This window comes from Macrobrachium nipponense, chromosome 37 (genome assembly GCF_015104395.2).
Source record: "Macrobrachium nipponense isolate FS-2020 chromosome 37, ASM1510439v2, whole genome shotgun sequence".
In the NCBI taxonomy this organism is placed as follows: domain Eukaryota; kingdom Metazoa; phylum Arthropoda; class Malacostraca; order Decapoda; family Palaemonidae; genus Macrobrachium; species Macrobrachium nipponense.
The window spans coordinates 21,023,746-21,049,005 of NC_061097.1; the positions used below are offsets into that span (position 1 = coordinate 21,023,746).

At 35.6% G+C, this 25,260-nt stretch overlaps 2 protein-coding genes across 2 annotated transcripts in view; one reads left to right on the forward strand and one right to left on the reverse strand.

Annotated features, from left to right (window-relative positions):
* Positions 1-9,837, reverse strand: part of LOC135209062 (atrial natriuretic peptide-converting enzyme-like) — a 1,031,477-nt gene extending 1,021,640 nt beyond the window's left edge. Inside the window, exon 1 of the mRNA XM_064241639.1 lies at positions 9,775-9,837. The gene's annotated coding sequence lies outside the window, so the exon portion shown is untranslated. The remainder of the gene's footprint in view (positions 1-9,774) is intronic.
* A 1,459-nt stretch (positions 9,838-11,296) lies between these two features.
* LOC135209063 (cytochrome P450 4C1-like) lies at positions 11,297-24,733 on the forward strand. Its single transcript, XM_064241640.1, has 12 exons — positions 11,297-11,453; positions 12,947-13,078; positions 13,650-13,731; positions 17,395-17,510; positions 17,960-18,050; positions 18,717-18,902; positions 20,652-20,721; positions 20,902-21,134; positions 22,893-23,071; positions 23,231-23,399; positions 23,531-23,710; positions 24,359-24,733. Exons 2-12 carry the CDS (start codon positions 12,965-12,967, stop codon positions 24,523-24,525), a joined length of 1,587 nt encoding a protein of 528 aa, XP_064097710.1. The 5' UTR covers positions 11,297-11,453; positions 12,947-12,964; the 3' UTR covers positions 24,526-24,733.
* The last annotated feature ends 527 nt before the right edge of the window (positions 24,734-25,260 follow it).

Here is a 25,260-nt window from a genome sequence, read left to right on the forward strand (position 1 = left end):
TTATAATAATCCCACCTCTAACCAAATCTGTTTGTTCATTTACCAAAGGAAAAAGTGATGCCAACAGCTGAGTGAGTGAGTAACGGGATCCTCTACTTGCTTGCTGCTAGTTAACTACCTTAGTTACCAAGCTTCAATGATCAGATCACCTTTTGCCGAAGGTATATCATTCAAAAGACATAAGGTTTGCCATGAAAATGGAAAAAATCCTTCATTTACAATTTATAAGTCATCTTGGCTTATATATAATTATTGTTGGTTTTCATCAATAATGCCAGGTCAAGCAAAGAACGATAGGATTTTCAGTGACTAAGTAATGGCAAGGAAGTATCCTACTTTGAAAGACTGGGCTATGCAATGGTTTTCAGCTTGATTAACAGAAACAACCTTAGATTAAAGTGCATCACTGACAACATTTTCATCCCACTGCAAAACTTGGGCATAACTTTCTAAGCAACAGGCTTGCTTCTCTAAATCATTTTGCAGACCACTGTGAAGGGAGTTGTTTTCAACAGTTTTTAATATTAAAGGCACATATCTAGTTCTTAATAACAGGAATGCTTCAGTGTATATGCATACATAACTTCTTTTTTTTTCTAACCCTTTATAACTGTGTTATGAGATAAATAGTGAGTGTACTGTAAAAGGATCAGGATATAGGTCGAGTATAAGTATATTTTTGCCTATATATTCATTAAATAATATAAATAAAGCAACCAACCTTCTAGAACTGTTTTATGTTGTTGTACTGGAATAGTACACTAATACGTATGAAATCTATGCTAGGGTAGGACAAAGCATCAAGTATATAAAATAAACATAGGCAAAAGTAGCAAATCAAAGACAGACCCCAGACTTGACTATATAAGGAAAACAAAAATAAAATAGACTCAAATAACAGTGGAATTAAAGGCAAATTAATTAATTAAGTGGTCAACTCAAATTGCACTCTCTTGACTTGCTATTTATAAGACAATCCAATTATTTTATGAATTAGCTGAACAAGACGACCAAGTCAACACTTCTATGTTCATAGGCCTGGCCCAAAAGGTGAATAATAAAGATAGGTAAAGTTAAAGACGTTGAAGAGCAAGGTGGAGAAAGAAAAATAAGAGAACAGATTAAAAAACTTCAAAAAAGTTTGTCTTGGAACTGGAAAGTAAAGTATTTTAGTATATGTACTAGTCTGCCATATTCTGTATAAGGTACACTGTAGGCAAGGGCTTTCAGAACATAAAAAGGGAAATTAACAGAGTAGTATGGGTAGTATAGGGTAAGAACAGGCTTAAATTATGTCTATTAAAAAGAGTTTTTCGTTTCCACTTCTCTTGAGAATAGTAGTGTTCATAGTAGTTTCTTACATGCAGTTAAGCATTTGTTTATTAAATCTTACGATGCTTTGTCGACAAGGTAGCTTAGAAAAATTAGTAAAATGGAAAACCTCCCTTTTCTTAATGTTAATTCCCTTTATAATAAGGGGGCAATAAAAAGGCAGAGGGTACAAGCAGACTTGTTATGCTACCATAACACTAGATCTAGAATAAAAACAATGAGGAGTATATAAGATGAATCTGAAATAAATGTCCATCAAGGAACAGTGTTATGCTCTTTGCTACTTTTCACAGTTAAGGAAGAGAAAACAAGTTGTGAAGAAAATGAGGCCGCCTTGAAGCTGATTTATGCAAATGACCTATCGCTAGAAGAAGAATCTGTGGAATAGATGGTTAAGTGCTTGAAAGGTAGAAAACTGGAGTGTAGAGGAGAGGACTGAAAATCCAGTGGAAGCAAAACAAAGCTGCTGGTGACTGGAAATGATAGAAAAAGAATAAAGTACAATCAAGAAAGTGACTGTTTTGTTTTAGAAAAAGTGTACCAAATGTAATACCTGGTGTAAAACAATGTGCTCAAGATTACAAAACATACTTTGGGATTCACTGTACTGTGAAGCAGGTGTTGAGACAAAGTGAATAGCTGTTGCAGGAATGAAATGGAGAGATATCTAGACTACTTGTAAACAAAATGCCCCATTAATAGAGAGCAAAGATTTCCAATGGATACATAAGCCCTCCACAGCTCTATGCATTAGTAATGTGGACACTGACAAGGAAAATGGAAGAGATTTTTATGAAAGTACTGTACGACCATACAATATTAAGATTTGTGGCTGGAGTCTGATAGGGGGATCATATGTTTCACAAATGCAGAATGGCTGGAGAGATATGGTATCAAGAGGCTAGAAAAAAAGATATGTAGTTGAAAGACTGAAATGGTTATGACTTGTAATGAATAGAACAGTGGGTTAGAAAAGCAGTAGATATGGAACATGCAAACATCTCTATGATCTTGATAAATAATTGCATATTTTAACTTCTCTAGTTTAGTATAAAATATAACGTCATGTCATTCCTCATTTCACTTCACCTTTTTTTTTATTTTTATTTTTTCAGCAAGAGCACTTAGGTTTTAAATCTAAAATGTATTATGTACTCATCATGGCTAGAAAAAAATAATGGTGCAGCTATCCTTTTTGGAATGCACAGAAAGTTAACGTCCTGAGCTTATGGTATTTATGATTGAATATATTTTGCGCAATGGGGAAGTCCAAGGTGTTAGTTGTAGGGTTATTCAGAGGAAAACTCAACTTCCAGTGATACATGAACATCCAACCTTCAACTACTTCAACTAAGAGTGAATATAAAGTTTTGGAAGCAAATTAGTTGAGGATATAAGAATCTTAATCACTTTAGGTTTATTTAATTATTTAAACTGCTATTTATTGAATAAAATATATGAATATCTAATTATTTTAACTGCAATTTATTGAATAAAATATATGAAATACGTATAATAATACTAATGTAAAACTAATATTACTATAGTGCTTCACTAATTATTTTTATTATATTCAAATACATTTTGTCTACTTAGCAGGCCCTTCCTCATATCTACTTATGCTGTATGTAATATATCTATGCATGAGACAGATACTGTGCCATACATGGAAAAATTATTTTGTTAAATTAACATATTTCAGTGCTTCCGTGATTTTCAAATTGGAATGGGGAAATTGGTTGGAAAAATTGTATCATCAGTGATGGTGGCTTTGCCACAAGTTTTAAAAGTTTAAGAACATAAAATATTTGAAATGGGAACTGCATTTCTGCCCACTGCTTTTATAACCAAAAAAAAAATTTTATAACTCTTTTAAGTTAACTGTTATTCTAATGGCATGCTTGCAATTTTCCTCATAATGTTTTAGGATTGCATATTAATCATTTGGTAACTGAATTTTGGTTATGCATGTACATCAAATTTAAGAGGCACTACTGATTATTTTCTTAGGATCATTATTTCTTATTTTTGTAAAATCCTATTGATTTGAATGTTTATTTTGGGTACTTTTCCATGATGATGATGAAATAAGCTCTGAACTTCAGGCCTTTTTTTTTTTTTAAGCTTCAAGTATGTTTTGACTTTGAAATGCCTTCCTATGTAAGATGTTATGATTTGTCTTTCAATTATTTAGTGTATGTACAAATAAAGTTTTCCCTTTGGAAATTTGTAATTGTGTAAATACTACTACTGCATGATCACATTCAGTGTCTTTACAATATATTGACTTTAATTTGTATGGTTTGGTGTTTACGTAACATGTTTTATGTTTGCATCATTAAAACATGAGTACGTAAAGACATTTTTCTTAAAGAGATGTACTCTTGTCTGCTATATATGTATATGTATCGTTTATGAGTTTTTATGATAATGTGATGTTTATCAACATATCAAGAGATTGAATACAGAAACATTACCAGGAGACTGAAAACAACTTTGTTAGTTTTCTATCTTCATATTAGTGATATGTTATACAGTCCATTCTTTGATATCATTGTTACTCATTGAGCTTTGATGGGATTCACAGATCAGATCAGGATATTATGTAGCTTAGACATTAGGTTTGCTAGACCAAAGTTAAAATGCATAATAAGAATTTTAACATATCTGTCTAATTAGAAGTTTCAGAAGCCTTTTCATCTGATTTCAGATATAGATATTAGAAATTAATTTCATTTTCTCTTAAGATGATAGGTTTTACAAACACGACATTATCTAGGAGAGAATCTTCTATTACTCATTCCATTACCCATTTTCGTTCTTGAGCTTTATGTTCAGCGCACTTTACTGCGGAGTATTCATGAAGGCCCCAAGTACAGTAAAGTTGAATGTATAATTTAAGAATTCCATTATTTCACTCCTCATTGTGAGATTATGAAATCTGACTAAATGTTATAGATTTGAGATTATGTTAGTATTAAACATTATTTTATTTGTGTCTGTGATGTTATTATGAAGTCAGTTCCTCGAGTGTAGAATTTGCCTTATTAGAATTTTAAGAAATGAGTTGTCTGTTTATTTATTTGTATGTTGATGTTCCTTAGCCAATTAATTTTTCTTAATGCTACTGATGGGAATTGTTGATTTCATTACAACTAAACAAGATATTAAATGTTTGAATTTCTTTCTTATTAAATGTTGAAATCACCATAAAATTAAGAAGACAAAATGTTAAAATGACAGTTAAATGAGAATTCATGTAAATATGATTACAAGGGATTTCAGTTTTCACAGATTATGCTTTCCATGACTGCTTAAAGTCCAAGGAAGGTATGAAAAAAAAAACGTGTGAATTCAGGGCTGCCTTTCAACAGCTTTTGGGAAACTGACTTGTTTTTCTTGACATAAACTAAAGAATACCAAACAGTACTGTACTTTGAAATAAAATTTTTATTTGACAAAATTTCTGCCATCCCTAAAACAAAAACTGACTACCTCATATTCAGTTACTTCTTTGTTTCATTTGCCATCCAGTACCCTTAAATTTAAGGATACCTTTGAATAATTCTAGTGTTACCCTTGGAGTATTGTATGTAATTCTTTACAATTAATATTTTATGACTTGGTAAATGAAACATAATGGAGAAGAGTCTTTTTAATCAATGAATACTGGATGTCATTTTCATTAGTTTTGAAAATATTAATCTGAGAAATATTTAAATCTTACCAAGACTGTCATTTGATATGCTGGTTGTAAATGTGAAAGACAATTTCAGATATGAATAATGACTGAAGTAAAAGTTTTTCATGCTGAAAATTTAGAACCCACACAAGAATTAAAGTTTTTATGCTAGAAATTAAACTGCAATACATATATGTAATGCATAATGGTTAGCATCTCATACCTATTGTGAAGGGCTGCTATTTATCTGTAATTCATTGACTGCTCTTTGTTTTTTTTGTGTAAAACAACCCTCCTTTTAGGGAGAAGACCTGGTACTTCCATCATGGTTAAATAATCCTTTGAAAATTGTTGTCTTGGTGTAGTAATTATTGGCCTCTAAATTCAGATTACATACACTTTAAATGACACATGGTTGCCCTTCCTATGGGAAGTAGGTCTGGTACTTCCTTCACGATTAAATAATCTTTTGAAATTTGGTGTTTTGGTATAATTATTGGCCTTATTAAATTCTTGAGCTTACACACACCTGAGGCCATAAGGTGGTTCAAGAATTTATGAGCTAAGGTAATTAGTTGTCCAATTGTCTCTTCCATACAGAGAAGCCTTAGCATATATCTTATGATTTAGACATTTTGAGCAAAACCTAATTATGAGGAAAATTTAAGAAAGTCCACTTTACGATATCAAGAAATAATTTTGCCAGGTATCTGCTCACACATATGCAGTAATGTATTAATACATTCTCTGCTTCTATTTAGGTCTCTGTGTTATACTTTTATAAATCTTTTACTTCAGTCAAGATTTCATCTTGCTTTACACTTCAAGGTAAGTGTTCATGATTGTGAACAGACTATAATTATTGTTGGAATTGTACTTTTGATTAGCATTTGCTGGTTGAGAATCATAATGAAGTATAATTTGTTTCTTACATGCTCTGTAAATTCATATACAGTATGTAGAAAGTGTCCAAGTAAAATCTATAAATATAAAGGAATTGCTTTGTATAAATATATGTATTGTGTATATTGTAAAAATTCTGTAATATATGTAATTTATTAATAAAAAAAAGTCATGTAGTTGCTAGAACTTATAGTTTCTGTAGCCCAAAAAGGTTATGAATTAAACCAACCAGCCCCTTGAGTTAATAATTTTAACTCAAACCAACTACAATATCAATGAAAATGATAATCTGAATTAAATCTTTTTAGTGAGTGATGCATTCAAAATCAATTGGAGAATGGATTGTATTGTTTGCTTGATGAGGAATCATTGTGGGATTAAAATAGAGAATGGCATTTCTCACTGAACTTTCAGCCCCTAGCTGCAACCCCCTTCCATTCCTTTTACTGTATGTACCTCTATTCATATTATCTTTCTTCCATTGTGCTATCCAACCTCTCCTAACAATTATTTTACAGTGCAACTACAAGGTTTTCCTCTTGTTACACCTTTCAAACCTATCTACTCTCAATTTCTTTTCCAGCACTGAATGACCTCATAGTTCCCAGCGCTTGACCTGTAGCCTAAACTCTATACATATTCCATTCCATTCCATTCCGAATTGACAAACATGCTATAAATAACAAGGCTGCTCTGATACATTCTAGGGAGGTAGTAATTTATAATCATTAATATCATGGATTCAACTCAAATTTGCTGAAACTGACTCAGTGCTTATTTGAACATAGCACGCACACTACACAAAATAATCACCAGAGGTTGTCAGAGGACTACTGGAGCTGTTTCTATTGGGTTTTCTAATCAAGAGATTACAAAATGGAAGGGGAAAAGTTTTGAAAAAAATAAAACCAATATTTATGTAGTTTGCAGCAGGACCTCATAAAATTTTCACTGAAACAGATGTATTGCTGTTATCAAAGGTAGGTGAGACGATACTGGCCCATGGTTTATCAAGGAATTTATCTGACCCCTGGTTTTATCAAAGAATTTATAAGTGTGCGTGACAAGAATTGTTAAGTCATGCAAGCATCAGCATGTATGCCAAAGAGACCTTGGAAAGTTACCTGGTGGAGATTTACTTTGTATCAAAATGGGAAACATTATTTTTTGGTTATGTTTTAACAATTTCTTCAGTAGCGTTATAGTTATCTGCTGAGAAAACAAAATGCCCTATAAAAGAGTTAAATGAAAACAAAATTATGAAATTGAAATAAAATGGGTGGAAAATAAAATCCCACAGCCAAATAACTTATTTTAACCTAGTTTCTGATAACCAACTCGTTCAATGAGGGCTGCTGTTCAACTCTATTGTTGCTATCAGTGTAGATTACAGAATTCAAATACATTTTTAAAAACTTGGCGTCTACTCATAATGAAGCACTGTAAGTCAGCATTGGTTCTTTTGAATTGCCTCCAAACACTAACTGCAAGGTGGATGCGATGATCCCCTGCTATGAAAACTAGGCAAGTTCATTAAACGACCAAGCGACTTCCCTAGTAAAAAGGTTATTTGACCGAAGAGATATTTCATGAGTAACTACCCTCTACCCTTCCCAGTTAGAGCTAGTATGCTAATGACTTCCAAGTGTGAGGATTACAATCTTCCACATACTGCTTTAAGTTCTGAATCAAATACGGAGAAATTGAAACTGATCAAACCCATTTTGGGGATGACATCTTCCATAAAAGAAGGCCGCGTTACCGTCAATTTAACATACTTCAAACTGGTCAAATTTGTTTAACCCAAGAATATTTAATGAATGACCCACATGATCTGTTCCTGTTGCAAAGAATGCAGCACTAATCGTTAAAAACTAATGTCAAGTATTGGGCTGAAAGTGTCCGAGAGCTTGGCTTCCTACTCTAAACTTTATTATTCATTTATTCGTTTAAAGCAGTAGAAGTGTGGGAGATTTCGTTATTCAAAGTGAAGGTACAGTTCTGGAATTTTACCTAAGGGCAGTGTATTTTTTTTAGAACCACAGCAACGAAGTCATAATCAACAATCCTATTGTTGTTTGTTTCAGCAGCTTTCAACCTTTATGCTGTGAAATTTCTTCCCCGCTTTCATTTTTGGACTTGCGACCCTTCCCCCTTCAAACGAATGGATGTACCTCTTATGTGGTATAGTAATTAAGTCATTTTTCCAGCATCCAGCCGAAATGAACTTTAATCTTGCTCCAGTTTCACTAATAAGTGAAGAGCAAATTCTTCTGGACAGCTATAAGAAAATAAAAAATGGTGACTTTATTAATTGATTAAATTTACTTTACAATAATAATTATCACTTGTTCATACCAAGTAATATTTACAATGAATTAGGATAACGGAAATTAAAAAAAAAGGGCATTACTAAATAAACATACGTGCATTTTATATGAAACGGACTTAGTCTTTTTTAATAGAAAAAAATATTCGATTAAGATAACAATCCAGACATTACCAGTAATTTCATTAGTATCTTGATGCCAAAACTGATAAACATGTTTCGCTCGCTAGATCTCTGTCGCATTGTTTCGAGAAATTTTTATGAATTCCCAATATAATACTGTTTTTATTCAAGCTGTGCTTTCTTCCTTACCCTTTCAATCTCCTTTGATTTCTTTTCCATAGCTGTTCATTTCAAAACCAATCTTTTGGACCACCCCTACAAGATTCTAGAAAAAATAACTAAGTGGAACCGTTAGACTAATCTGTAGCAAGTAATGAACACTGTATCGTAGTAATCTGTACTTGATTATTCCATGATCAGAGACTGTTCATCCTACTGTCGCACCTGTGTATAGTAACTAATATTAAGTTTCAAATGACTGATTACGGTGATTCTTTATTGTTTTTAAAATGCTAGGTTATATCTATCCCTGAAGAGTTTGTATTTTAAGGAGTGAATTTGACCTGAGTGGATGATTAATCGACCAAATTGCAGTCTTAAGAATTCGAATTCACTTTACTCCTAGTGTCTCAATCCAGTGAATTGTAACTTCTCTTGAAAGGTGGAAACTCAAGAAAGAAGAAAAAAAAGTAAAAATGCGCCGAAGTTTGTTCAGTGCAATCAACTTTCACGTACAGCATATAATGGTATATGAGCCTCGGTCCATAAAACACTCAGCCACGGCCCGGTGGGGTCTGTTTATAGCGTTGCTAGACGCACTGAGGCTAAAGGGCTGCAATTTGGTTTGTTTGATGATTGGAGGGTAGATGAACAACATACCAATTTGCAGCCCTCTACCCTCAGTATCTTTTTGACATCCGAGGGCGGACAGAAAAGTGCGGACGGACGGACAAAGCCGTCACAATACCTTTCTTTAAAAAAAAAATACATAAATAAATAAATAAATTAATTAATTAATTAATTAATAAAAAATTATAAAGACAACGAAAGTCTGTTATCAACAACGATTTGATCAACTAAATTGTCCAAGTAAGCTATATAGAGAGTAGTATACTGTATAACATGCGCATATACCCTTATACTCTATTCAGAGCTTTCAACTTGAAAAAGTTCATTCATACAACGGGATGCCCCGAGTACTACGATCCATTTCCGGGCTCTGACAGGCTTTTGATACATGAGGAGGGAAACGTAATTCAGGCATACATTAGTACCTACTTCAGGAATAAATTATGTTGTGCAGTAGTTATGAGGATTAATAAACACTTCACCCAGTGATATCTAGATACTTGAGAGAAATCGCATTTAGTGGCGACGAACTTCGAAGCAAAGAGTACTACAGTCGTTACATGTTTACACAGACAGACGTTAACAATCAAAGACACATAATTAAATATCACCTTACCTTGATCAGTGTTCTCAGTTTCTCTTCGTCTTCAACTTCTATGGGGGTTTCCAACCATCTTTGTTATCTGTGTACAGAAAAGGATAAAACGTATTACTGAAAGGCAAAATCTATAACTATGGCTACAGTTGCTCTAACTATCACAAGAACTATCGCCCATACGGTGGTGAGATTTAAAAAGTTAGAAAAAAGCACAATTATAAATATTTCAGACTAACTTTTGGTGAAAAACAGAAATTAATACAGCAGAAATTTTTCGAGTACTGTCGCAATAATTCATATACCTCAAATTATCTGCTTTCTTCTGGATAAATTCGATATTCTAATTCATTTTATGATAAAACATAAGGACCCACCAACAATAAAAGAAAAGTGTCCTAAGAATCGGGAACTGGGTTGAAAACCATGCCTCAGCTGTAAGTGGTTACAGTCATAAGGTTGCTAATGTGCGAACCTTCTGGCTGTATGGAAAACAGTGCTATTACGTAACCTATCTGAATTATGACTTAGAATTTACTTGTAGTTATTAAAAAGAATTTTAACTTTTTTTTATTTCTATATTTAATGTGTAATTGTATCATGTTCTTAAATAGAGTACCCACAGCACATAAATGTTCTCAGAATCTATAATTATTTGTTTATAGTGGAAAAGGCGGACCTGGTGATTTACATATGCATACGAATCATAAATTTACAGTAGTCTACTTGTCTACAATTTTCATGGGGAACATAAAAGGTTCAGTACTTCGGATTTGTTCTTAAAGAAACCCGTAACAAATATTTACGTACGGTTAGTCTTGCAACAATGGTTTTCTATTAGAATTTATGCTTAAATGCGTAATTCAGTTCTTCTACAATCTAATCATAAGTCTAGAGGCACTTTACCTGGCTAGAAAAAGTCAGATTAAACATATTTGTTGCTGACAGTCACAGCTATCGTCTCACAGATACAAATAGCAACATCCATAACGTTGCTTTACAGTATATAAAAAAAGAGCAATCATTAGCTTGAAGTTACTTTAGATATTAAATGGCTCATGGACGTATTACAATTAATTCCCAAAATACTTGGAGAGGTGGCACTCGTCGTGTAAACTCTGCTAAATACGTATTGCACTGGTTATCTTTTTTTATTCACCAATGGCCTGTAATTTACTTGTTAAACCCTGAATGAACCAATTCATTGAATACAAATTTTGCTTCCAATTAATGTCCTGTAACGAACAATATATGGCCTATGGGTATGGAAGTAAAGGTTACAAATTGGGTACTGTTAGGGCCTGAGAGGACGCTGCAAACACCCTTTAAAAATATCTACAGTGCACCTCATGACGTGCATTGATGGCACTACACCCGCAGGGAATTAATTATCTCAAACAGACCTCTTTCGCCTTAAATGATTTTGAAAAGTCGTGCTGATAACCTTATCACAGTAAGGTTATCAGAACAGAAATAACATTTATTTCTGCTGCCAAGACTAAGAGGCTCGTCGCTTTTATATCAAGTAGCCTCTCAAGGCAACTCTTCTTTGCTTTTTTTTTTCAAGTGCAATCTAATCAACGGCATCGACAGTGATACAGAACCAAGGGACAAAACAAGTGATGAAAAGGCCACACTCCTTAATCTTCCTGAGAAGCGCTTTCTGCCGGACGAGCTCCTAGTTTTTCCATCCGTTTCAGGTGAGTTTACGGCTCAACTTCATGTGACTCTATTATTGGAATACACTGGAAAGGTGTTACATTCTGAAGGATTGAGGATCCCATGCTGGGAAGAAATGGACCCATGGAAACAGTCTCACTTATGTATAATTGCAACTTAGCTGTCTCTGCTTCAAGATGCGGTGGAGAAAATAATGGCATACCGGCCACACTGCATAGTGTGAAAGTTAGCAAATGCCTGGAAGCATCGGGATTAAAGCCCTATACTCTGTAATTTTATTGCAGAAAGCAATATAAATATATATATATATATATATATATATATATATATATATATATATGTGTGTGTGTGTGTGTGTGTGTGTGTGTGTGTGTGTGTGTGTAAAAATCGGCATTCATTAGAATGCCTAGGCAATATATACAATGCCAAAGGACAAACCGGCAAAGTATATAATACGGTAGTTTCGTTATTGGGGCCTGGGTCATGAGGTTAATATTTCGTGCAATATTTGCTTCAACATTAAGAATGGTGTCAAGGTATGAGACAATCGAAATCTAATCCGGAAGCAGAGGCCAAAAGAAATTAAAATTAACTGTGACAAAAAATCCCCTCTTGCATGTTTGAGAAACTGTGCAAAGTTCCTATCCCAGACGTTGACAAGAGACTCGGTAACTTGCGCACTTTGTTGGCAGTTGTTATGAATGTGACAGATGACGGCTTTTACCGACTTGGAACAGAGCAAGAAATTTTAAAGCAACTCTATGCAAGATTGCAATTCACTGTCCAGAGAGCTAACTCAAGAGCTGAAGATGTTCCTGACCATGAAATACCTCTTTGATCTGTTGCTATACCGCTAAGTCCACGGGAGGCGGCCAAGGGTTTGAGTAGTATACTATGTGCAAGAAAAAGTGCCGCAGTATAAAGAAAAAAAATTAAGTGCAATTTAAAACGCCATTCTAGCCTTCCTTATTGCAACAAGTCAGTAATGACAGCTGAGATGCTCTTGTTCTCCTAGTAAGAATATCCTATACTTCATTTCGTTTTTTTACGCACTATGGAACATATTAATTTCTAATTGACGTTTCATTTTCAGACATGTAATATATGAAAAGCCATTTCCCATGTTGCACTGCCAGATTAGTAATTGACATTCTTTATAATGCCTAGGCAATTTATATAATGCCTGTCAGAATCCAGCACACTTCTTTATGTTGCTATGAACTTAGTATTTAACAACACAGATATTTCATACATTTGCCTAAAAACTTCAGGCACTGTATATATTGCCTAGGATTTCTAAAGATTACCTGCTTTTCACACATTGCCAGTAAGATATAAACTCAAATGAACGAGGCTTCATGCTTCATATACTGAGCAAGCAGATATAAACCACCTAGAAACGGAGAGAAGGATGGATGACGTGTTTTCCAATGCTTTTTATTGTCACGAATTAATTTTCAGTACCTGCTAAAGATAATGACTCCGGACTAACGCAAAATTAATTGTCCCACAGGTTAACACGACAGCAACGATGGCCTGGATACGGTCAGGTGAAATCAGCTTGGGTCCTGGTGTTGTTGCCCTGGCCAGCCTCATTCCTCTCATCATGTTATTCCTCAACTGGATTATCAAGAGGAAAGGAAAGGTATGTGGCGTGATATTATTATTATTACTATTATTATTATTATCATTATTCAACATAAGCAAACATAAAAATAGAAGAAGCCTAAATGACCAGTAACTTGCCTAGCACACTTTCGAAATGCAGAATGGCCATAGGATTAGCACAGTAAAGCGTAGTAGATTCTCATTAATATGTAGCTTTGTTAAGACCCACTTACATATTATGCAAAAGACAACTTCAAAGCTACATAAAGAAGTGTGCTGGATTCCGACAGGCTGGTTGGGCAACCCGGCTAGCCAGTCACAATTCAGTACACCTTTTGCCCTTCTGAATCATAAAATTAAATAATAAGAACTACTGGATATATAACTGCTAATCAAAGTTCACTGTAACTGTACTCGGGATAAATTAACAATATTTAAAGAAATCTATCTGTCTGCTTTTGATGGAGGGCTGGACTGAATTGTAAACAAGTTATTGGTTTTTCCTTTATGATGTGGGGGTTGGTCGGGAAAACGGATGTGCTGTTGCTAAAGTGACAGTGTGGCTCCTTGAACCTTTCATATCTTTTTGTTAATCGACGAATTTTCAGGCAGATGCCATCGCACAGCTTCCAGGCACTATAAAGATCTCAGCGTTTCGGTACTCCAGAATAGTTGGCACCAGTGCTCCAGGTAAACTAAAACTTCGTTCATTATAATGTGTATATATATATATATCTATAATATATATATTTATATATATACTATATATATATATTATTATATTATATATATATATATATTATATATATATCTATATATATTTTTATTAATTATAAATATTATATTAAATTTAATAATTAAAAATTTTTTAATAATTTAAAACAGATATTACAAAAAAAAAAAAATAATATAATGTGTCCCAAATACCCGAGAATATGACATTCGCCATATCCCGAAAGTAAATTACACCTATAGGCATTATACCTTATAGGTTTGATAGAGGTGTTAAGGCTGTATCAACTATGATTCACAATCCCCTTTTTAATTTATGGCACCCAAACTAATGTAATCATTAACGTCGCACGCCTTCTTCATTATCCCACCATATCACATGTAGGCATATGTATATACGTGTATATATATATATATATATATATATGATACTTATATATATATATAAAATATATAATATCTATATATATATATATATATATATATATATATATATATATATATATATATATATTATGTATATCATCTATATAATAGATACACTGATAATAATTACATGAAGACTTCTGCAAATTATTTCTCTTTTGACAAATGTTCATCGAGATGATCTACCCAAGGCAAAATTCAAGAATTTGTTTTTCTTGCAACATTGCAAACCTACATTTTATCCACTTTCAAGTCAGTTTTGTTTATCCATTAAAAAAAGCATAAGGCTACAGACCTGTTATTCTCAAGGATTTATTATGTTTTCTAACAACATTGCACACTTATTTTAATAACAACGAATTATGCATGTATGCAAGCAGGCCATTCAAAGCCCAGTAGATGCATTCCCATCTCAAATGGAGCTATCCCAGCCATATTGACGTATTTCTCCTCCCTTTCAAGGTCCCTCGTTGGCCTAGTGGATTTCGCACTCGGCTACCAATCCGGTGGTCCGAAGTTCGATTCTCGGCTCGGCCAACGGGGAACCAGAGGAATTTATTTCTGCTGATAGAAATTCATTTCTCGATATAATGTGGTTCGGATCCCACAATAAGCTGTAGGTCCCGTTGCTAGGTAACCAATTGGTTCCTACCTACGTAAAAATTTCTAATCCTTCGGGCCAGCCCTAGGGGAGCTGTTAATCAGATCAGTGGTCTGGTAAAACTAAGATATACTTAACTTTTCCTCCCTTTCAACATTGTCGTATTGCAAGAGAATGGTAAAATTAAGTCATTTTGGCCGCATTCATTATTAGAAGTCCAATAAACACTATTGTATTGCACTACGCAATCAATATCGATAGCTTCTTATTGGCTAAATCCTTATAGTGGCATAGGCCCGATTTCTGACCAGGGCAGATGCACTTATCATATATTCCCAAGGTTAAGTGAATTCGAAGTTAATGGATGTTTGTTGCTTGATATTTAAAAATATATCAAAAGTCAAGAGCATTTATACATACACACACACACACATATATATGAATTATCTTATCACCGTGATTCATATACATGCATTAAGCTACAAATGTCCCTAAATATCCAATTCGCTCTACCTTACAATTAAAATTAATTTATTTTCATACATGTTAACAGAAGGGGTATTTTTGTTTTAGTTGATAATAATTTCGTCCTCTCGTGGATTCGAATCAGCGCAGAGGGGAAATCAGGACTTCACTGACGTAAAAATAACCAGAAACGACAGATATTAGTGTCTAATAAAGTGAATCTTAAAACTTTTTATTTGCACGCCCCCCTCTAAGAGTTAGTCCTTTCCTCCACGTCCCCCTTGCAACTATGAGTAAAATTCCCTCCCAGATTTAATGGAAAATAAAAAAAAAGTGAACGAGAAGGGATTTCGAAGGATAAGAAGGGACGTAAATAATGACAAAACATGGAAAGCCCAACGAGCCTAATGTTATAAGGCAATACTTTTGCATTTTTTCATGAACTTCTGAAAATTAGTTCCTCAATCTTGATAAGAGCATAACGAATATAATTAGAGAATTGTCAATTTTTCCATAGGGCTGGCGCCTCCCCTGGAAATTCCTGATGCCCAACTAGAGTGGCACTCTTCCAGTTTCAGAACCACTGGCTTTAACCCATAGTTTTTGAGGTTGCTGAGATGAATAGTGACAGTCCCAATGGACTTCAAGTCCAAGTTCAGCCCCCAATAGGAAGGGGTGCGATGAGAAGGGGTGGGAGGGGGACGAGATGTAAAATTAACAGAAAACGACCGATGTTAGTGTCTAATTTATAGTTTTCAAGGTCGCTGAGATGAATAGCGATATTTCTGATGTCCTTTAGGTTTAAGTCAGCCCCGATAGGAAGAGGTGCTGGGAAGGTGGTGACATCTAAAAATAACCGAAAACTACAAATATTAGTGTCTAATCCAAAGTATTTTGAGGTCGCTGGGATGAACAGACACACTCCTGATGCCCCTTAAGTCCAAGTTCAGCCCCAATAGGAACGTGGGTGAGAAGTGGTGAAATGTAAACTGTCAAAATGCTGGGCAGTGTAACTGAAGAAACTATACTAACAGTAAAGTAGAGAGAGAGAGAGAGAGAGAGAGAGAGAGAGAGAGAGACGAGAGAGAGAGAGAGAGAGAGAGAGAGAGAGAGAGAGAGAGAGAGAGACTTTATCTGTTCACATTCAGAGCTTTATATATATATATATTATATATATCTATATATATATATATATATATATATATATATATGTGTGTGTGTGTGTGTGTGTGTGTGTGTATTGTAAGTGTGTTAAAAATTTAAAAATTAATATTGAAAGCCCTTCAGTACATTACCTAACTTACGTGCGGCATTTGCTGACGCTTTCATTAGATGTTCCTCAAAAGTAAGATGTGAGTTAAAAATTACACTAAGTATATAGCTAAAGTTGCAGACTCATTCAGCAGTCCCATCCACTTGAAGGGAAGCATAGGGTGGAAAATCTGTACGAGACCTACTAGTTAACAGTGTTTTAGCAGCATACCTCACAGGCTGCACCATTCATCAATGCACTCTTTGTCACGATTGAGAATAAGGGCAGCTTCATTTCTCATAGGTGGAGACAACAATCTTGTTTTTCAGGCTGACAACCATACCAATTGTAAACACTGAAAATAACAGCGGAACAAGAGCACTACCCTGTGGGATTCCAGGCACAATAGGTCGTGGTTCGCTAAAGGTTCTCTAAAGGTCTCATCAACAGCAGCAGTTATGATCTAACAAAACAAAACACCACTTCCAAATCTAAAAATTCATACTTAAGGCTGAGAGCAATTGCCCACGGCCCTATATTGGTATTAATTTGTCTCAAAAAGACTACTTCTCAGCCACTTTTGTTTTAGGGACTAAATATTATACCTCTGACAGACGAATGCAAAGATACCAGAATCTCAGAAAAGGAATGCAGAGCAAAGAAAAATAATAAAAATAGGGGGATGCTGAAACACTAAGGGAAGATTACCGTGGGCTAATCAAAGTATCTAAAAGAATTATATGATTTTAATTCACTTTTGGTAGCAGTGAAATCACCAAATGGTTAAGAATGAAAGATATAGTGTCCATCAATTACTCCATGCTGACATAACTGCTGTCCTAATCATGCTCTTCTTCGATCTTCTTGCAAATGCTAGAGAACTTCCTCCTTCGATCTGGAATGAGCTACATCTGGAGTTTTAAGGCTCCCATATATCAAATACAGATAGGGTCAGCCAGCCGTGTACATGCTATTAAAGCCAGGGCTGCAGAGGTGAGTTCAGTGTTCCATAGTGGCTTACAGTCCATCCACTCTACAGTAAAACAAGTCGTAAGCACATCTTGACAACTTATCACGCACACATATCACAAATGGGTTAGATCCATGTCAACGACTTACTGGTAGTCCTTCCAGAGCCTCACACCATTACTATCCAGTATTTCTCAAAGATCAAAGATTCGTTCTCCACTTACGGTCATTGAAATGATTTCAACCTGCTTGTATTATGTAAGCGACGAGTTTCCTGCATAAGTTGACGACATGTATTACTTTAGCGTGGATATAACCTTGCATAATGATCTAGCCACCTAATTAGCAGTTAGTCATAGTACTTAAGTGTTGATACTAGTTTCCTTTCGAGTGAAATAAAATGCCCTTATATCATCCTACATTTATCAATTCGTTTGGCCTCTGTAATCTCTCTCGTTCTTTATTCTTAACAGTTGATATTGAGTACTAACAAGAACATAGACAAGGCTGAGGCCTATAAATTTCTCCATCCATGGCTTGGTACTGGCCTTCTAACATCCACCGGTAAGTATATTGACTTTCCACTCTTAAGGAAGCCTTCCCAAGTGCTATTGTTCCAATCTCTGCTGCCTATGGTATAACTTATCAATTCTAAAATTCACGAATTGTAATGCTGATTTCTTCAAGAAAAAAAAAATTATCTTAATGATACTTCATGTTAAGAGGTCTGCCATTAACGATCGACAGTAAATTGTCTTCTAGTTTTTCCAGTTCTATGAAATGACATATCTCTAACCATAACCTCTCACCCGTCTTAGCAGCAAATGTGATAGTTTTCACTTTGGCTCAAGGAAAACACTTAATGGAAGGCAGTAACTGAAATGAATGTACTGTCACAATTCTATTTTAGAAAAATATTGTGGTAGTTGTCACTAGTATTCTCTCTCTAGAACCTTGTTAATACACCCACTCACTATCTTGGCTAGTTTAGGTTTCACTGTGATCCATTATAGCTGACAACTAACTTCTAGGGCGTTTTGCAAGCTTCAGTCAGAGTGATAAATGTTTTTATACCTGTTTGAAGCCCCGATCAAAATGGGAAGCAGTTTTGACCAGTCACTTTGTCCACACTGTTTAATCTCACTGAAATACAAATAAAAATTTTTTATTGGCATTTATAAGTCATTTCTGAATAGAAGAGATATAAAAACGAAGCTCATTTCCACAAAGGGGAAAAATGGCAATCAAGGAGGAAACTCCTAACACCAGCATTCCACTTCAAGATCTTGGAGGATTTCGTTGATGTCTTCAACGGCCAATGCAACACTCTGATCAGGAAATTAGGAGAAAAAGCGGATGGGACTACATTCGATATATTCCCTTACATCACTCGCTGTGCACTGGACATAATCTGCGGTAAGTTCGCATTTTTCTGAAGTTGAATTAATGACACATGCTACTAAAATAAAGTTTTTACATTTTCATCTAGACTTGGAATAGGCCAGAGGGCAGGGTAAATATTTGGAGTCTTGATAATAAGAGGAGAAATTTTCAGGAGAATCGACAAAGGAGAGACATTTTGAAGCCTTACACATTAAAAGTTGAAGAAATAGGAAACTAGTTTCGAGGAGTAGAGTTCTTCTCACCTTGCTTTTGAGTAGATCAGTCATTACCTGAATTATGCGGAAGTGTGAGCTCAGAACTTAACAACTGGGCAAAACAGGAGAGGAAGCTCGGGAGACTCCTGCATTATTTATTCGGAAATGATGCAGGCAGAGAGAGTTTGGCCATGCTCAGAACCAACTCAGGCGACGTCACTGACCGATGGGCGCCATCTTGCTCCTGTCTGACTGTAACACCAGAGCCGTCATGGGGGGAAACTTGAAAACCTTTGATTTTAGATATTTTGCAGCGAGCGCATGACATTGGAATGCATTTAAAGCTGGTATCACACTAGTCATTTCTTGCTCGCGGTTTTGGCCAGCATCCAGCCGATGCTTGCGAGCAAAAGTGTTGTATCATAACACTAGGACCTTGTGGTTTCGAGGAGCAGTAGGAACAAGTAAACAAAACTGATCAGCTGATATCATCATGGCGCCCAGAAATTGTCGGACTGTTGCAAGATGTGCTGCAATGATGTGTTTTCTTGGAATCTTACGTGAATGCAAGAGTAACAAAAAACGTTTGTGGGTTCGAGTGGCTCAGGAGAAGAGAAGCCAAAGATCTGAGAGTACGTCCTATCTGCAGCAGCCATCTTGTTTGTTTACACTACGCTGTTGCTTGCGGTTCGTTGCTCACTGCTTCCCATCCAGTCGGGAAGCAAAAATCTCGAGCTAAAAGCTCCCGGTTTTCCATTTTTGGCTGCAATGGCTCGCTGTTGGAGAAAAAAAAGGCCTAGTGTGAGGCCACCTATACTGTCATCACATCAGACATGGGGAGTGCAACTCGGGCCTTTCTAAAGAGTTTTGGCATTATTTGTGCCAGAAACTGTAAAATTGCTAATAAGATAGCTCATCCTATTAGCGAAGAACAATTTCTTTTCTTCATGCACAATGTATATGGACCAGGACGGATACCTCTCTAGTATTCAAGGATGTCAAAATCCTATGAACCTTGCAAGAAGAAAATTTTGGGGATTACAAATAAGATGGGCTAAGTAGGATATGGAGCGCTTGAATCACCATAAAAAGATTGACAAATGGAAGCCATAGAAAGTAAACTTTCCACTAATGAATAAAGCTACGGTCTGTTACGAGGGGGGTCGAAGGGACACTGCGAAGAACCTTAAGTAATGCCTAAAGTACACTGCGCGAGGTGCACTGACGGCATTACCCCAATACGGGATTTACTGTAATCAGGGTTTAGTGCGTAATCTCAAGAGGTCAAGGCACGTCTCCAGACATTAATATTTTGAAGAGCAAATGAGCAAATCCAAAATGGTCGAAAAGAGATTAGAAAAAGTATAGTAGCCATTAAAAGTAAACTGGAATTTCCTTTTTGTTACACTGGAAATCAGGATACATAAATATTGTCATTAAATTAAGATTTCACAAATATCCATCTACTGTGACAAAAAAAACTGTAAAACGCATAGTTAAAAATGTTTATTGAAGCATGACTCAACAATCTCTCTCCATAAATATCTGTACTTAACTTTGTTCACAGAAACGGCAATGGGTTGTATAGTCTCCGCTCAGGAAGACACGGACTCTGAATATGTGAGAACGTTAACAAAGTAAGTTTGACCGTTTTTTTTTTTTTATCTTAATGCTTACGCAAATATACTATCAACTGAGTATTTACATGACAGCTGCTTTTCTCTGCCTCATAGCTGCTTTAATCAATGTAGCACAAATATAAAACAGGTTTAACCTTCATTGTGTTTATCTAATTTTTTTAACACTGAATCCCATAGGCTGGGGAGATTGATACGGGAAAGGGTATCAAAGTTATGGCTCTCCATACCATTTGTTTTCAAGCTACTCGGTTATGCTAAAAAGCAAAAGGAGTACCTGGCCATAGTGCACGGCTTTACTCAGAAAGCCATCGTGGAAAGAAGAGCCTTCAGGGAGAAACAAAAGTCATGTGAATCCCAGAAGGAAAACAGCCCTGATCCCAGCACTGAGCAAGATGAGATTGTGTTCAAAGGTTGGTAGGATCTTATTTCGCTTGCTGTAGGATTATGAGATATTTACAATTTGTTGTTTTTTTTTTCTTTTTTTTAAATTTAATTTACACACCTCATTTTGAATCGAGAATATTTTGTTTAACTTGAAATTTCCATCATGATGGAAGAGAACAAACACTAATTTTAAAAGAATTTTTAGAACAGAAAAGGTCTGGATATGTTCTGTCAGCACTGGGTGAATAAGAATTAATTTTCTTTAATGTTATTTCATAAGCAAAACAGTCTGAAAATGCTTGATATCAGTGTTTTTTTTTCATATTTGGATTACTTGAATTACTTTATTCCAGAGACAACATGTTGGGAGTTTATTTGTGTTATGAAGTCCTTTTCTTTTTGTAGTTTTGGTTTGTATTTGCTTCTCTTTAGTTTTGTTATATGGGGATACCCTTTATCTATACTGTTTTTTGGTTTCTATCCCTCTTAGGAACTTTTGGTAAATTTTGTAGAATACTTATCTGGACGTCTCGCTGATTTCTCAGTTAGATTCATTTAATTCCTTTTCATCTATTGTTTCTTTATCTCAGGAGGCTGTTGACTTTACATGAGTTTGTTTTCCTTTAGGATTCTGGGCAAGTAAACACCACGTTTCCTTTTCTTAATTATTATTGTAACACACAAATTCACTGTCCAATCACACACAAATGACACAGGGTAAATGGAGTATAAACCGACACAAGTTATGCGTCCAGAGGTGAGTTCCTAACTAAACTTTTCTTTCGATTCAACTGAGTTCTGGACCTATTCTTTCAATTCTGGCTCCACCTTCTTTTCTACTGGAGACCATCCTAATTCTTCGTAATTGGTTAATCTTGTACGCCTACTACTTCCGGCGGCGACCTTTAACGAATCGGAGTGTATGCTGTGAGCAGTCGTTACCACCCACTGGTTATCGTTGTTCAGGTCCGAGATTGCTTGCATCATCGATTTTTGTTGTGTCTCACTCGATTCCTTTTCTGTGTTTTACGAGTGTCGCATTTGAAACATCCTGGTTTGCGTTCTGTTTCTTCCTCTCTTCTCTCTCTCCTTTATCTACTATAACTCTACTAGTAGAATTTCCTAGCTAATATTACCTACATAACTAATCTTCTGCCTTACAAACACGTCCTGTAACAGACGCATTCATATAAATGCCAAATAAGCATTTTATGGAATCTAAAATTTATGTGTTAGTAGGTAACTTTTTAGGGCGTTACCGCCAATTTGCCCCTACACTGGTCCTAAAAGAATGATGCAATAAATATGGATACATTTCAAAATCTCACTAAATTCATCCTCTTGGTCGATGGTTATTTTCTTTTGTTCATGAAATTTGGTAATTCAAATTTTCATTCGCTTGTAGTAGTTCAGTAACTTGATCATTTCATGTCCGTGTAGTCTGCATTTTGGTAGGCACACTGTTACGATGGAATGGTCAAAACATTTCACCTAATGTTGTGTTCAAAGGAATCCTTGGAAGATACAAATACCTCGTACTGTTACTTATGTCGAACTTTTGCTATCATATCCTTTTTGAAAACATAAAATTCTCTGATTTCATCGTAGATAATGTAACTGCTAAAAATCAGTAACAGATAACGACAGCTGGCCAACGACAACTTTGAAAAAGAGTGCCTTGGTACAGGCTTGAGACTTCCAGCGTTAGCTTAGGCCCGACACAGATCCTTTTTGTCTTATGTAGTCTTGATTTATTCATTCTTTGTTTATTTTTTTGTGTCAAGGCAAGAAAAAGTTGCTGGCCTTCCTGGATCTCCTTCTTGAATACTCCAATGATGGCCAAGTCTTGACTGATGAAGAGATCCAAGAGGAGGTCGATACATTTATGTTTGAAGGGCATGACACAACCGCTACCAGTATCAATTGGGTCTTGTATTTCATGGGTTATTATCCAGAGATTCAGGTGAGACGGCGTTATTATTATACTTTAATATCTAATTTTCTGACCAAATACAAACAAGTGACAAAGTAATAAACAAAGATAAAATGTCTGGAAGAAAATAAGTTTGGATGTCAATTCATACAGCTATATCCACAGACATTCATTAACTCCATCTAACAGGAAAAGGTCTATGAAGAACTGACCTCAGTTCTGGGAGACCCAGATCAGCCACTGACAATGGCTGACATCAGAGAGCTCAACTACTTGGACCGATGCATCAAAGAATCCCTTAGACTCTACCCTTCAGTGCCATTTGTGGGGAGAAGACTGAGCGAAGACATTGTCGTAGGTAAGGTTATGTATGAGGACAAGATCCACAAATGTTTTACAAAAAATGAGAAAACCATTTCTGACAATACATGTCTTTTTCATGTACTTACAGCAATGCAAAGTTCAATTCAGACCTTCCCTCTTCTTCAGATAATTACAGAGTACCAGCTGGGACAGATATTCAGATTCCACCTTACACTCTCCATCGAGACCCAGAGCAGTTCCCAAACCCCCAGATCTTCGACCCTGATCGCTTCTTGCCAGAAAACTGCAAGAAAAGGCATCCATATGCTTACATACCCTTCAGTGCCGGGCCTAGAAACTGTATTGGTACGTACTATTAATATTCAGAAGATGAGACAAGGATACTTCATTGCTCCTAGAAAAAAGGAAATATAACATTACCCACCATATACACGATCACGTATGGCTAATACATGAGACAGATAATGAGACTCATGGATCATTTATGATAGCTTCTGTAATTTAAAAATGGATACAAAGGGGTTCTGTATCACCTATAAGTAAAATGACGGACGTGAGCACCCACATATCTTTTGAACTTTTACAAAGATGCAAGGTTCCCCACGTACGCTCGGGTGGTGTATTAATCAAATTTGCATTACGGGACATTTAGGTAGTACTCACGTAATCCGTTACCGACTATCAATTTCCGTTCGTGCGTAGGGCATACGTGGATTGATATGTGAATGTGTGACCGCGCCTTAAAAGAGACTACTTTTGTGCCATTAGTTTCAGAATATTTGTTTTAGCAGCTCCATATTTATTTATTCATTCAGTTATTAATATTATGCTATTCTTTCATTTAGTGGCATATTATTCTGCAGGGACTTGCTTCTCTAGTCAAAACCCTTGCAATACATAAGAATTATAAATGACTCTTAAAATTACGCTAAGAATATCTGTAGAAACACAAAGCACGAAATTGATCAGATATTGTCCTTCCTCGCCTCACAGGTCAAAAATTCGCCATGATGGAAGAGAAGGTCATTCTGAGCAAGATCCTGAGGAATTTCAGGGTTGAAAGCACCACCAGGAGGGAGGATCTGGTCGTCTCGGCAGATCTCATCGTAAGACCAGAACATGGAAACTTCGTCAAACTCTACCCTCGATCTAGGGAATAGCCTCACTGAGCATTTAATCATAAGATCGGAGTATTATGTTGCACTCGACCTTCAGTCGAAGAAATGAGCTCGCTGGAAATTCGCCATAACACCAGAGAACCAGGGCAGACTACCAGCGAAGAGAACAACGACAGAAAATCATGCCAACTAAGCATATCGATTCAGAGATTAAATTAACTGGACACTATTAAACCTTATGATCAGTAAAGCGAAATTTTGATGTACATCTCGACCCTATAAAATAAATTATAAATTAATCATGAGATCATAACAAGGAAATTATACTAACCCTTGGCCTTCGACCTAAGTAATAAATCCAGAAGGGCTACTTGATTATAATATGAAAAAAAAAAAAAACGAAAATTGTACAAAACGCTGCTTTTGATCTAAGCAACAGATCGACCGGTCATTATTTAATCTCAAAACTATGTAAGAGAAATTATATTCCTTCGCTGTGACCTTCCCCATTCACTTCCTCAAACAATTTCATGTTTACTCCAGAGGTAAATGCGGGAGTGAATATGAAACTTAGGCCAAAGGTCAAGCTCTGGAACCTTCAGTACCTAAGATGGGGTCACTCAGTTCTGAAAGGGAACTTCTGGGTAAAAAGGTTTTAAAGTTGTTATATGAAGAAAACCTCAAAGCAGTTGCACTTTGAACAACTGTAAGGAGGGGATGGAGAGTAAGATGGAAGAAGGAGAACACGAACGGAGGTATAGTAAAAGGTACTACAGG